The sequence below is a fragment of the Chrysochloris asiatica genome, unplaced genomic scaffold (genome assembly GCF_000296735.1).
Source record: "Chrysochloris asiatica unplaced genomic scaffold, ChrAsi1.0 scaffold00161, whole genome shotgun sequence".
Taxonomy (NCBI): domain Eukaryota; kingdom Metazoa; phylum Chordata; class Mammalia; order Afrosoricida; family Chrysochloridae; genus Chrysochloris; species Chrysochloris asiatica.
This window is the reverse complement of record NW_006408679.1, coordinates 4,814,434-4,826,283: the sequence shown is the minus strand read 5'-3', so window position 1 is coordinate 4,826,283 and position 11,850 is coordinate 4,814,434. Positions and strand designations below refer to the sequence as shown.

The 11,850-nt window shown below is 40.1% G+C and overlaps 1 protein-coding gene and 1 pseudogene across 1 annotated transcript in view; one reads left to right on the top strand and one right to left on the bottom strand.

The window, feature by feature from the left end:
- DNAH14 (dynein, axonemal, heavy chain 14) overlaps window positions 1-11,850 on the top strand; it is a 641,625-nt gene that overhangs the window by 9,713 nt on the left and 620,062 nt on the right. The window contains 1 exon segment of the mRNA XM_006871162.1: window positions 3,031-3,143. Within this exon segment, the coding sequence (XP_006871224.1) occupies window positions 3,031-3,143 (113 nt within the window).
- LOC102820054 overlaps window positions 7,407-11,850 on the bottom strand; it is a 6,153-nt pseudogene continuing 1,709 nt past the window's right edge.

The following is an 11,850-nucleotide window of genomic DNA, read 5'->3' as shown; positions in this document are numbered from 1 at the left end:
AAGGCCAGGGGCAGACTGTGGAACAGACCATCAATTACTCATATGCAAATTCAAACTGAAGCTGAAGAAAATGAAAACAAGTACAAGAGAACCAAAATATGATCTTGAATATATCCCACTTGAATTTAGAGATCATCTGAAGAACAGATTTGATACATTCTACACTAAAGACCGAAGACCAGAAGAGTTATGGGATGACATCAAGAACATCATACACGAAGAAAGCAAAAAGGCATTAAGAACACAAGAAAGAAGGAAAAGGTCAAAATGGATATCAGAAGAGACACACTGAAACTTACTCTCCAGCGTACAGCAAATGGAAGAAATGAAACGGTACAAGAACTGAACAGAAATTTTCAAAGATCAGCTAGAGAAGATAAAGCCGAATATTACAACAAAATGTACAAAGTTCTGGAATCAGAAAACCAAAAAGAAGAACACGCTCAGCATTTCTCAAGCTGGGGAAACTGAAGAAAAAATTCAAGCCTCGACTTTTGTTATTGGAAGATTCTCTGGGTAAATTATTGAATGATGCATTCTGCATCAAGAGAAGATTGAAGGAATACACAGAGTCAATGTACCAAAAGGACATGGTTGATGTTCAACCATTTCTAGAAGTAGCATATGATCAAGAGCCAATGATACTGAAGGAGGAAGTCCAAGGTGCATTGAGGAAAGGGCAAAGAACAAGGCACCAGGAATTGATGGAATAAAAATTTAAATCTTTCAAGAAAGTGAGCATGCTCAGCTCTGCCAAGAAATTTGGAAAACAACTACCTGGCTGAATGATTGGAAGAGATTCGTATTTGTGCCCATTCCAAAGAGAGGTGACCCAACAGAACATGGAAATCATTGGACAATCTCTTTGATATCCCATGCGAATAAAGTTTTATTAAAGGTAATACAGAAACGGCTTTAAGCATACATTGACAGAGAACTTCCAGAGGTTCAAGATGGATTCAGAAGAGGTCGTGGAATGAGGGCTATCATTGCTGATATCCGATGGATCTTGGCTGAAAGCTTTATTGACTACACAAAGGTTTTTGATTGTGTGGATCATGACAAGCTATGGACAGCATTGCAAAGTATGAGTATTGCAGAACACTTAATTGTGCTCATGATGAATCTGTACCTGGACCCAGAAGCAGTTGTTCGAACAGAACATGGGAACACTGAATGGTTTAAAATTAAGAAAGGTGTGCGACTAGGTTGTATTCTTTCACCATACTTATTCAACCTGTATGCTGAGCAAATAATCTGAGAAACTGGGTTATATGAAGAAAACCATGGCATCAGGATTGGAGGAAGACTCATTAACAACCTGCGATATGCAGATGATACAACCTTGCTTGCTGAAAGTGAAGAGGACTTAAAACATTTACCAAGGAAGATCAAAGAGTACAGCCTTAGATATGGATTACATCTCAGTGTAAAGAAAACAAAAATCCTCGCCACTGGACCAATAAGCAACATTCTTATCAAGGGAGAAAAGATTGAAGCTGTCAAGAACTTCATTCTTCTTGGATCAACTATCAACACTCACGGAAGCAGCAGTCAAGCAATCAAATGACATATTGCATTAGGCAAATCTGCTGCACAAGACCTTTTGAAAGTGTTGAAGAGCAAAGATGTCAGCTTGAGGACTAAGGTGTGCCTGACCCAAGCCATGGTATTTTCAATAACCTCATATGCATGCAAAAGCTGGACAGTGAATAAGGAATACTGTAGAAGAATTGATGCATTTGAGTTATGGTGTTGGAGGAAAGTACTAAAAGTGACATAGACTGCCAAAGAACCATTTTGGAAGAAGTGCAGCCAGAGTGCTCCTTGGAGGCCAAGATGGACATATTGTCAGATGGACCAGTCACTGGTGAAGGATATCATGTTTGGTAAGGTGGAGAGTCATAGAAAAAGAGGAAGACCCCCAATGAGATGGATTGGCTAAGTGGCAGCATCGATGAATTCAAGCGTGGCAACAGTAGTTAGGTTGGCCCAGAATCGGGCAGTGTTTCGTTCTGCTTTGCATTAAGGTCACTATGAATCAGTACTGACTCTATGGCACCTAACCACAAAGACATTGACTCCAGGTAACTCCAGAAAGTATAGTTGTCCCCTCTGCTGAAATATTTTATCCCATGCTCCTTTGTTCTTTGTCCCACAAAACCTCACAATTTCATAGGTCTGGAGCTATTGCTATAAATCCTGTTATCGGGGTCAGATCTTAAATCAAGTGGAGACCATGTCTGACTTCCTCTAACTGCACAAGTGGGAAAGTGGACCAAACTCAAAATCAGCCCAAGGCTGATCAGTACCCTTAATATTAGTCAGACTTGAGAACTAATTTATAAAATGCATCCTTGTGACTTTGTTTTTCTATAGCCCCACTCTCTCAGTACCACATGTCTTAGGCTGGGTTCTCTAGAGAAGCAAAACCAGTAAAACATACATATTACATATATAGAGATGTTTATTATCTTATAATCGTAGAGTCTCAGGTCCCCAGTGAAAGACAGTGAGTCCCTTCAGCATGTCCATTATATTGGGAGAAGACCACACCCCCAAGAAAGCATCCCTTTAGTTGACTGGCTGCTCATAGACACTGATAGAGTTAACTATAACCTGTATTAGGTTTCATCACCATGGGAATAAGCACATCCCAACTGCTAAACGTCTGGAAATCCTGGCCTCATCAATTTGCACAAAGCCCTAACCATTACATTTAGTGATACAGATTAGAACTATTTCCTTATCTGCACATACTGGTCTATTTCATACAGAGGTGACCCTACCCTTGCATACTTAGAGTTTAGTTTGGAGGCTGGGAAAGCAGGGGTAGTCAGACAAACATTAAATAAATGGTCAAAGAACTATATAGTTATAACTTGTAGTAAGTATCAAAGTGCTGTGAAATAATAATATGAAGGTGCTTCAAAAAGTTCATGGGAAAAACCACATATTACTTTAATTTGATTTTCCACACACTTTTTGAGCACCCCCCCCCCCCTTGTATTTTGTGCTTTATATTTGCAGGTTACTAAAGTAGGTAATACAGAACATACAGAACTCTTACCTATTATGGAGTGGCTAATGGAAAGAAAATATTACTACTTACTACAGACTTTCAGGATATTTTTCAATTTCCGGTGAGATGAAGAAAATCCAATTATTTGTAGTTTTCAAAAGCAATTGCCTTGACAATCACGTGTATGGGAAATTATAGAGAAAATGGAGTATTCCAAATTTTTTTAGATCAAAGAGAGCTTATCCATTTAAAAAGACTTGAACTATTTTGGATAATATTATTTTAAAAAATAGAGTCAAGCAAATTTAGATAGAACATATTGACCTTAATTTACCTTGTGTTTTGATACATTTATTTATTCATTGAATGGATTTTTTTGAGAGTCTGCTAAGAACAGGTACTGTTCTAGATGTTAGGGATACTACATTAACCAAACCAAACAATTCTCCTGCTCTCAAAAAAACCTATCTGTAGTAGGTGAGGCAGATAATAAATAAACACATACACATGTAAAATGTCAGCTGAAGATTGAATGTTATGAAGGAAAATAAAACAGAGTAAGGGAGACTAGGGGAATCTGTTGATTCAAAGTCATTTTAAAAATTATAGATTTTACATAAAACAGTCCAAACTGTTGTACTTTTAGTATTTGTATCCAATTTAACAATTTTTTGTTTGTATATTTATGTTTTTTCTTGTTATCTGTTGCTGGGGACTAGAAAAATAGATAAATAATAAATACCTGTCTTTAATATAATAAATAACATATATAACTAAGAACCTCAGGAACTATTATGTAAGAGAAGTGCATGGATTTTGTGGTAGAGAAGTTATTTATTGAGCAATGTTGGAAAAAAAGCAAAAAACAAGTTTCTGTTCCTGTAGAACGTACACTCTAATGGATAATAAAGTAAATACATAAAATAAATTATGATAGTAATAAGATAATAAAAAGGGAAATAAAACAGAAACATATGTTTGTTGTTGCTTCAGAAAAGATTGCCAACAATGTGGCAATCTTTGGCAGTCACGGTCTCTTTTTCAACATTTAGCAAAACTAAATGTTAAAAAAGAGACCATGTTGAGATTTCAGAGACTAGTTCCAGGCAAAGGATATATTAAGTTTATAAGTTATAGTGCAGGAGTGAATTTATTGTGTGTTCAACAGTAGAAAGGTTGATGCGACTGGAGTATTGAAGAGGTTTATAGAAAGTAAAGCCAGTTTTGTTAGGGTGTGGGACCTAAGTCACATGCAGTTTTGGTTATGTTCAAGGACAGGTATGATGGCTTCATCCCTATCATTTAGGTACTAGCTAGTGGTAAGCCTAAAACATTTCTTATTCAGTTTATGATCTTTTCTAACATACTAATTTTTATATCTGTTTGAAACTGCCAGATGTAGACCTTTCCAGTTTCATATTTACTTTGTCATTAATTACTAGAGTCCATTCTATTCTAAATAATATTCACACAAACTTTGGAAGTCAAATTAGAATAGAGATAAGACTCATTGTTTTTTTTTTTTAGATGCTTGTCATCAGTATATCCACAGTCAAAAGAATTCAGTTTTCATTCATGTCAAGAAAAATGTAACTTAAATTTTGTTGTTGCTAGGTGTTGTCTAATCCTTCTTAACAGCAGGTCTAAAATATAAAAGACTTAAGTCTCCATGTCATCTTCACTTTAAGTAGCATTCTGACTATACTTCCAAGACACGTTTGTTTGTTCTTCTGGCAGTCCATGTTACTGTCATTATTTGTCACCAACACCATATTAAAATGCATTGATTCTTCTTCAGTCTTCCTTATTCACTGTCCAACTTTCACATGCATATGTTGTTGTTAAGTGCCGTAGAGTCGGTTCCGACCCATAGCGACCCTGTACAGGGTTTCCGAGGGTGTAAATCCTCATGGGAGTAGAAAGCCTCATCTTTCTCCCGTGGAGCGGCTGGTAGTTTCGAACCACTGACCTTAAGGTTCACAGCCCGATTCGTAACCACTACGCTACCAGAGCTCCATTCACATGAAGCTACTGAAAATACCATGTCTTTGGTCAGGCACACCTTAGTCCTCAAACTGACATCTTGGCTCTTGTACACTTTAAAGAGGTCTTTTGAAGCAAATTTGTCTAATGCAATATGTTCTTTGATTTCTTGACTGCTCGTTCCATGAGCACTGATTGTGGATCCATGCAAAATGATGCCTTGGACAACTTCAATCTTTTCTCTATCTATAATGATGTCACTTACTAGTCCACTTGTGAGGATTTTCATTTTCTTTACATTGAAGTGAAACGCATACTGAAGCTTGTAATCTTTGATTTTCATCAGTAGGTATTTCAAGACCTCTTGGCATCCACCAAGTAATGTTGTGTCATCTGCATGTTGAAGGTTGTTAATGAATTTTCCTCTGACACTGATGGCAAAAGGATCATCTTCAGATAATCTAGCTTCTAAGATTATTTGCTCAGCATACATTTTGAATAAGTATAGTGAAAGAATACAACCCTGACTCACATCATTCCTCATTTTAAACCATTCAGTTTTCCCCTTGTTTTAGTTGAATGAGTTTTTCTTAGTCTGTGTACAGACAGGTTTTTTGTGAGCAAAATTAAGTATTCTGGAATTCCCATTCTTCCCAATGTTATTCATTGTTTGTTGTGATCCACATAGTCTAAGGTCTTTGCATAGTCAATAAAGCACAAGTAAGCATCTCTCTGGTTTAAAGCCTAAGTAAACATCTCTCTGGTTTCTCTACTTTCAGCCAGGATCCACTTGACGTCAGCAGTGATATCCTTCGTTTCACATCCTCTTCTGAATTTAGCTTGAATTCTGGCAGTTCCATGTCAATGTACTGTTGCAGCCAATTTTTAATTATCTTCAGCAAAATTTTACTTGCGTGTTATATTAAAGATTTTGCTAAATGATTTCCTCATTTCTTTGGGTGACTTTTATTTGGAATGGGCACAAAAATGGATCTCTTCCAATTGTCTAGCAGGCTCATTCAAATTTCTTGGCATAGATGAGTGAACACCTCCAGCAGTAATGCATCAGTTCGTTCCTCTCTGGAGGAATGGATGGACTAGGACTTGAGAACATTTTTCAAATGTTATTTATTTGGATGTTACTTTTGTTAGATACTTAGTGGCAATGACATTAAAACTTAACTTTTCCATTTGTATTTTGTCAATTCCAATAGCCTGGTTTATGCCAATGTCTTCAGTGTAGTTGGATTTTGTCCTTTAATGCCATCATTTCTTGATTATATGCTGCCTCTTAAAATGGTTGAGCATCAATCGATTTTTTTCTTATACAGTGACTATGTATTCCTGCCATCTTCTTTTGATGCTTTCTGCATCATTCAATATTTTGCACTTCAATATTGCAAACTGAGGCTTGAATTTTTCTTCCGTTCTTAAAGTTTGAGAAATGCTGCGTGTGTTCTTCTCTTTTGATTTTCTGACTCCAATTCTTTGCACATTTCGTTATAATATTTGGGTTTGTCTTCTCAAGCTGCCCTTTTAAATTTTTGTTCATTTCTTCTATTTGCTTTAGCTCCTCTACATTCAGAAGCAAGTTTCAACATCTCTTCTCACATATATTTTGTTTTTTTCTCTCCTTTTAATGACCTTTTGCTGTCTTCATATATGATGTTCTTTTTGGAAACAGAAAATGCAGCAAGTTTTTATTATTTACATATAGAGTAATATATGTAAATATATAATTTGCATAAAGGCCTCTTTTCTAGAATATACATTTTAATGGCTATTAAATTCACAAGATTGTGCAACCAGCACTACTAAATCACAGCACAGTCTTTGTTAAAGCTTTCTTCCTCGAGTTTTAAATCCTTTTATAACTCACACACTTTTCCATTGGCCCCGGGGCTGCCGTGAACTTTGTGTCCAACCAGCCCTGAGGGTGCACAGCCCTCAGCGTCTTGGGCAGCAGGTGTGCTGCTCCCAGCAGATTGCTGGAATGGAGGAAATGATCCCCCAGAAGGCCCAGGGCCGAGTTAGAACTGAAGCCGGGAGAGACCGCTGAAGACTCTGAGCAGGCCTTGTTGATGGTTTGATACTTGCCTGCCTCCTCTGTCCTGGAGCCCCAGACTGCATTGTGCACTGGGGATCAGAGTTTAGGAGCAACCCCGGAGGTTGGGACCATGGGTGTTGCAAGAAAGTTACCACTAACTCCTGTCACCCTACCCCTGAGGGCCTTCCAGGCCCTCACACCAGGAGAGCAGCTGGAATGGGGGCAGCTTTGTAGGGGGTGACTTTGAAGTCCGTTGTCACCCGGGTTCCCTGAGGAGGTGGGGTGACATGAAATGTGGACATAGGATCTTGGGGAGGCGGCGGCTGGGCAACATGGGGGCCAACGCACCAGTGGTCAGGAGGCGGGCGCTAAGAGCAGCCCCAGCTGTAGCGCCCCAGCCAGCAGCAACGGAGGATGCATTGGGGGTGGGGGTGGGGGCGTGGCTCGGGTGGTGCGGTTGGGAGGCGCCAGGTCACAGGTCATGTAGGGCTTGAGGCAGGCGCCAAGGCCGTGGTGTGTGCCATGAAGGTCTCCTCCTTGACGCCCTGCACCAGGTGTCCCTGCAGCCAGCGCACGAACACAGCCACGTCCTCACCACTGCTTGTCTCAAACGACAGGGGACTGCCGTCTGCTGCTTGTAGACGGGATTCGTGCTAATGTCCTCGGTGACTTAGGGCTGGGGACAGGTACCGACGTAACCGGGCCTGTTGCTATATACAGGATGAAGGTGTCAGTCTGGTCATCGGCCGCCTTACTGTTCGCCAGCCAGAAGGTAGAGGCCCCTCGTTTTGTGTAGCTTCCAAAAGAGAAGACATGGGAGTGGTCAGCAGTGGCAATGGTCAATGTATCCTCCTCACTTGTGTGTTTCCCCACCCTCTCAATGGTGTCGAACATGAAGGCTTCAGTCAATGCCAGGTATGCTGTGCCATCATGGTGACCATGGTCGATGTGGACCCCCGCCACTTAGAGGATTCCTGCTCAGCATGCGGAGGGGTGCTTCTGTCATTTCCAACAAGGTCCTAGGAGGGGTCCTGGGTGGGGCCTTGACTGACATCATACTTCGTGTCTCTGGGCTCAAACAGACCCATTAGGTGTGTCACTGAGGGGTCCATGGAGGCCTAGATGAGCGCAGTGTGCTTCCACACATAGCAGACACCCTGGTGTTTGTCTAGCCACTCCTGTAACAGGTTTCAGCCGTCATCCTAACTCCACTCTGGTTTGGGTTCTCAGGATCTGGGGTCCCCTTGGGGAACATGTACTTGCGAGCTCCGCCCAGGATCACATCAGTGTCTGTGTTGGTGATGAGCTGAGAGGCAGTGTCTTGGCAGCCCTCCTTTAGTGCTTGGGCAGGCATGTTGGCATCTGAGTACCAGTCTCCGTTTGTCACATGTGCTTACATGCCGGCAGAATAGGCATGAAATACCTGGGTGGTGCTCACCACTCCCACAGACTTCTCTGCTTTCTTGGCCCGGTTTAGCACAGAGATGACCTTGTTGCCGTGGGTAATGTTGCACAGGTTTATGCGAGCTGCTGCATTCAGGCTGATGGTCTCCTAATTGACCTTGACCCCCCACAGGTAGGCCATAGCTGTACCTGCAATGTCTAACAGCTGTCTATCTATGTTGTATGTCTTGGACAGAGTCAGGTATGGGAAGTGATCCATGGCCACAGGGGTCTCAAGCCCCAGCTTGCCATTCAACTGTTCTTTCAGGATCCGAGTGGCTGTCACCATGGGCACCCCCATGTTGTCCCCCAGGAAGATAATGAGGTTCTTAGGGGCTGTGTGGATTGGCTGCAGTTTCCTGGTGCCATACAGGGCCTGGGCTGCCTGCTGATTCCATATATTATATTCTTGATGAGATCCCACAAGTACTCTGGTCTTCTGTCATTGTTGTCTAATGCATCAAATCTGTTCTCTAAATTCTGGTGGGTTATATTCAAAGTTGTATTTTGGTTCTTGTAGACTTGTTTCAATTTTCTTTAGCTTTAACCTGAACTTGCATATGAGCAACTGACTCTTCTATGGTCTTTCTTATTCATTGTCCAACTTTCACATGTATATGAGACACTTGAAAATACCATGACTTTAGTCAGGTGCATTTTAGTTCTCAAACTGACATTTTTGCTCTTGAACACTTTAAAGAGGTCTTTGGAAGCAGATTTGTTTAATGTAATGAATCCTTTGATTTCTTGACTGCTGTTTCCATGAGCACTGACTGTGGAGCTAAGCAAATGAAGTCTTTGACAACTTCATTATTTTCTCCATTTATCATGATGTTATTTGGGGATACAATTGTGAAGATTTTCATTTTCTTTACATTGAGGTACAATCCATACTGAAGGTTATAGTCTTTGAGCTTTATCAGTAATTATTTCAAGTCTTCTTGGCTCGCAGCAAGCAAGACTGTATCATCTAACTATAAATAGGTTGTTAATAATCTCCCTCCAATCCTGATGCCATGTTTTTCTTCATATAATCCAGATTCTTGGAATATTTGCTCATTATACAGATTAAATACGTATGGTGAAAGGATACAATGCTAGCGCGCATACCTTTTCTGATTTTAAACCATTCAGTATCCCCTAGTTCTGCTTTAATGACTACCTCTTAGTCTGTGTATTGGTTCCTCATGAGCACAATTGAATAATGGAATACCCATTACTTGAAATGTCACCCATGGTTTTCTTTAATCCAGTAGAAGGTCTTTGCATAGACAATAAAATACAAGTATATACATCTTATTCTGGTGTGGCACTGTAGAATAAACACTGGACTGTGTGGTTTGAATTGCAAGAGGGTTCAAACTCACCAGCTGTTCCTCAGAAATCCTATGCAGGGTCACTATGAGTCAGAACCAACTCAACAGCATTTAACAACAATGTACATTTTTCTCGTAGACTCTGCTTTTAACCAAGTTCCATCTGATGTCAGCCATGATATCCCTAGTTTCATGTCCTCTTGTGAATCCTATGTGAATTTTGGATATAATTCTTCAGTATCATCATCATTGGATTTACTAGTTGGTGCATACATTTGAAAAACTGGACTTCTTTGTAGGCATATGGGTGTTATTCTATCACAGATAGTATTGTACTTTCAGACAGATCTTGAAATGTTCTTTTAACTATGAATGAAACACCATTTATCTTTAATTTGTTGCTCCCAGTATAATAAACTATGATTATTGGATTCAAAATGGCCAATGCCTATCCATTTAAGCTCATCAATGCCTAGGATATCGATTTTTATGCTTTCCATTTCATTTTTTATAACTTAAAATTTTCCTAAATTCATGTATCATAGTGGTTATGAATCAGGCTGCTAATCTCACGGTCAGCCATTTAAAACTACTAGCTGTTCCACGGGAGAAAGATGAGGTTTTCTGCTCCCATAAAGATTTACAACCTTGGAAACCCTGTACAGGTTCGCTATGAGTCAGAACCGACTCCACAGCACATAACAACAACAAATACTTCATATATTCCATGTGCTGATTATTAATAGATGTTTGTAGCTGTTTCTTATCAATTTAAATTATGTCCTATCAGCAAGTGAAGGTCCCAAAAGCTTTGCTCCATCCAAGTCATTAAGTTCAACTCTACTTTGAGGAGGCATCTCTTCCCCAGTCATATTTTGAATGTCTTCTGATCTGAAGGGCTCATTTTCTGGCACTATATCTGATAGTGTTCCATTGTCATTCATACGGTTTTCAGTGGCTAATCATTCAGAAGTGGTCACCCTCTCCTTTTTCCTATTGTGTCTTATTCTGAAAGCTCAACTGCAACCTGTCCACCATGGGTGACCCTGCTGGTATTTAAAATACCAATGGCACAGCTTTCATCATCAAAGAAACACAAAAGCCACCACAGCATGACAAACTGACAGATGAATATTGTTGTTGTTAAGTGCCATGGAGTCAGTTCCGACTCATAACAACCCTGTCCAGGGTTTCCGAGGCTGTAAATCTTTACGGAAGCAGGAAGCCTCATCTTTCTCCCGTGGAGCAGCTGGTAGTTTTGAACGGCTGACCTTGCAGTTTGCAGGCCAACTCGTAACCACTAATGGTAGAAGCTAAATTTTAATCAGGTTTATACTTGTAGCTTCATTTGATTTTAAATTTTTATCTAGTTTTAATGCATTTTGTAAAGATTTTTTATTAGTCATATCATGAAAAGCAACATTTCAAATAGAAAAATAAGATAAATATGAAGTGTTAATAACTTAAATGGGTGTAAGTGTATATCTGAATAAAGTACAAGGAAAGATGATTGGCCCTTAGCCTTAAACTTTTCCTCACAAACTTTTTTTTGTGTTGGTTTCTGTGGCCTGGAGTTCAGTAGGCTCCCATGTTACTCAGCTGGGTTTTTGGTTCAGGTTCTTCTAGGATCTTTAAGTTCCATGACTCACTGAATATAGATGAAAGTGAAATAGTGACTACTTCAGAATACCCAGTTGCAGCTTAATATTAGGTTGGATAGCTACACACCACCCGATCCTGGGCCAACCTCACTACTGTTGCCATGCTTGAGTCCATTGATGTTGCCACTTGGCTAGTCCATCTCATTGGGGGTCTTCCTCTTTTATTCTGACCCTCCACCTTACCAAACATGATATCCTTCTCCTGTCACTGGTCCCTCCTGACAACATGTCCGAAGTATGAGAGACGAAGGTTGGCCATCTTGGCCTCTAAGGATCACTCTGGCTGCACCTCTTCCAAAATGGATCTATTGGTTCTTTTGGCAGCCCATGGCACTTTCAATATTCTCCTCCAACACCATAACTCAAAAGCATCAATTC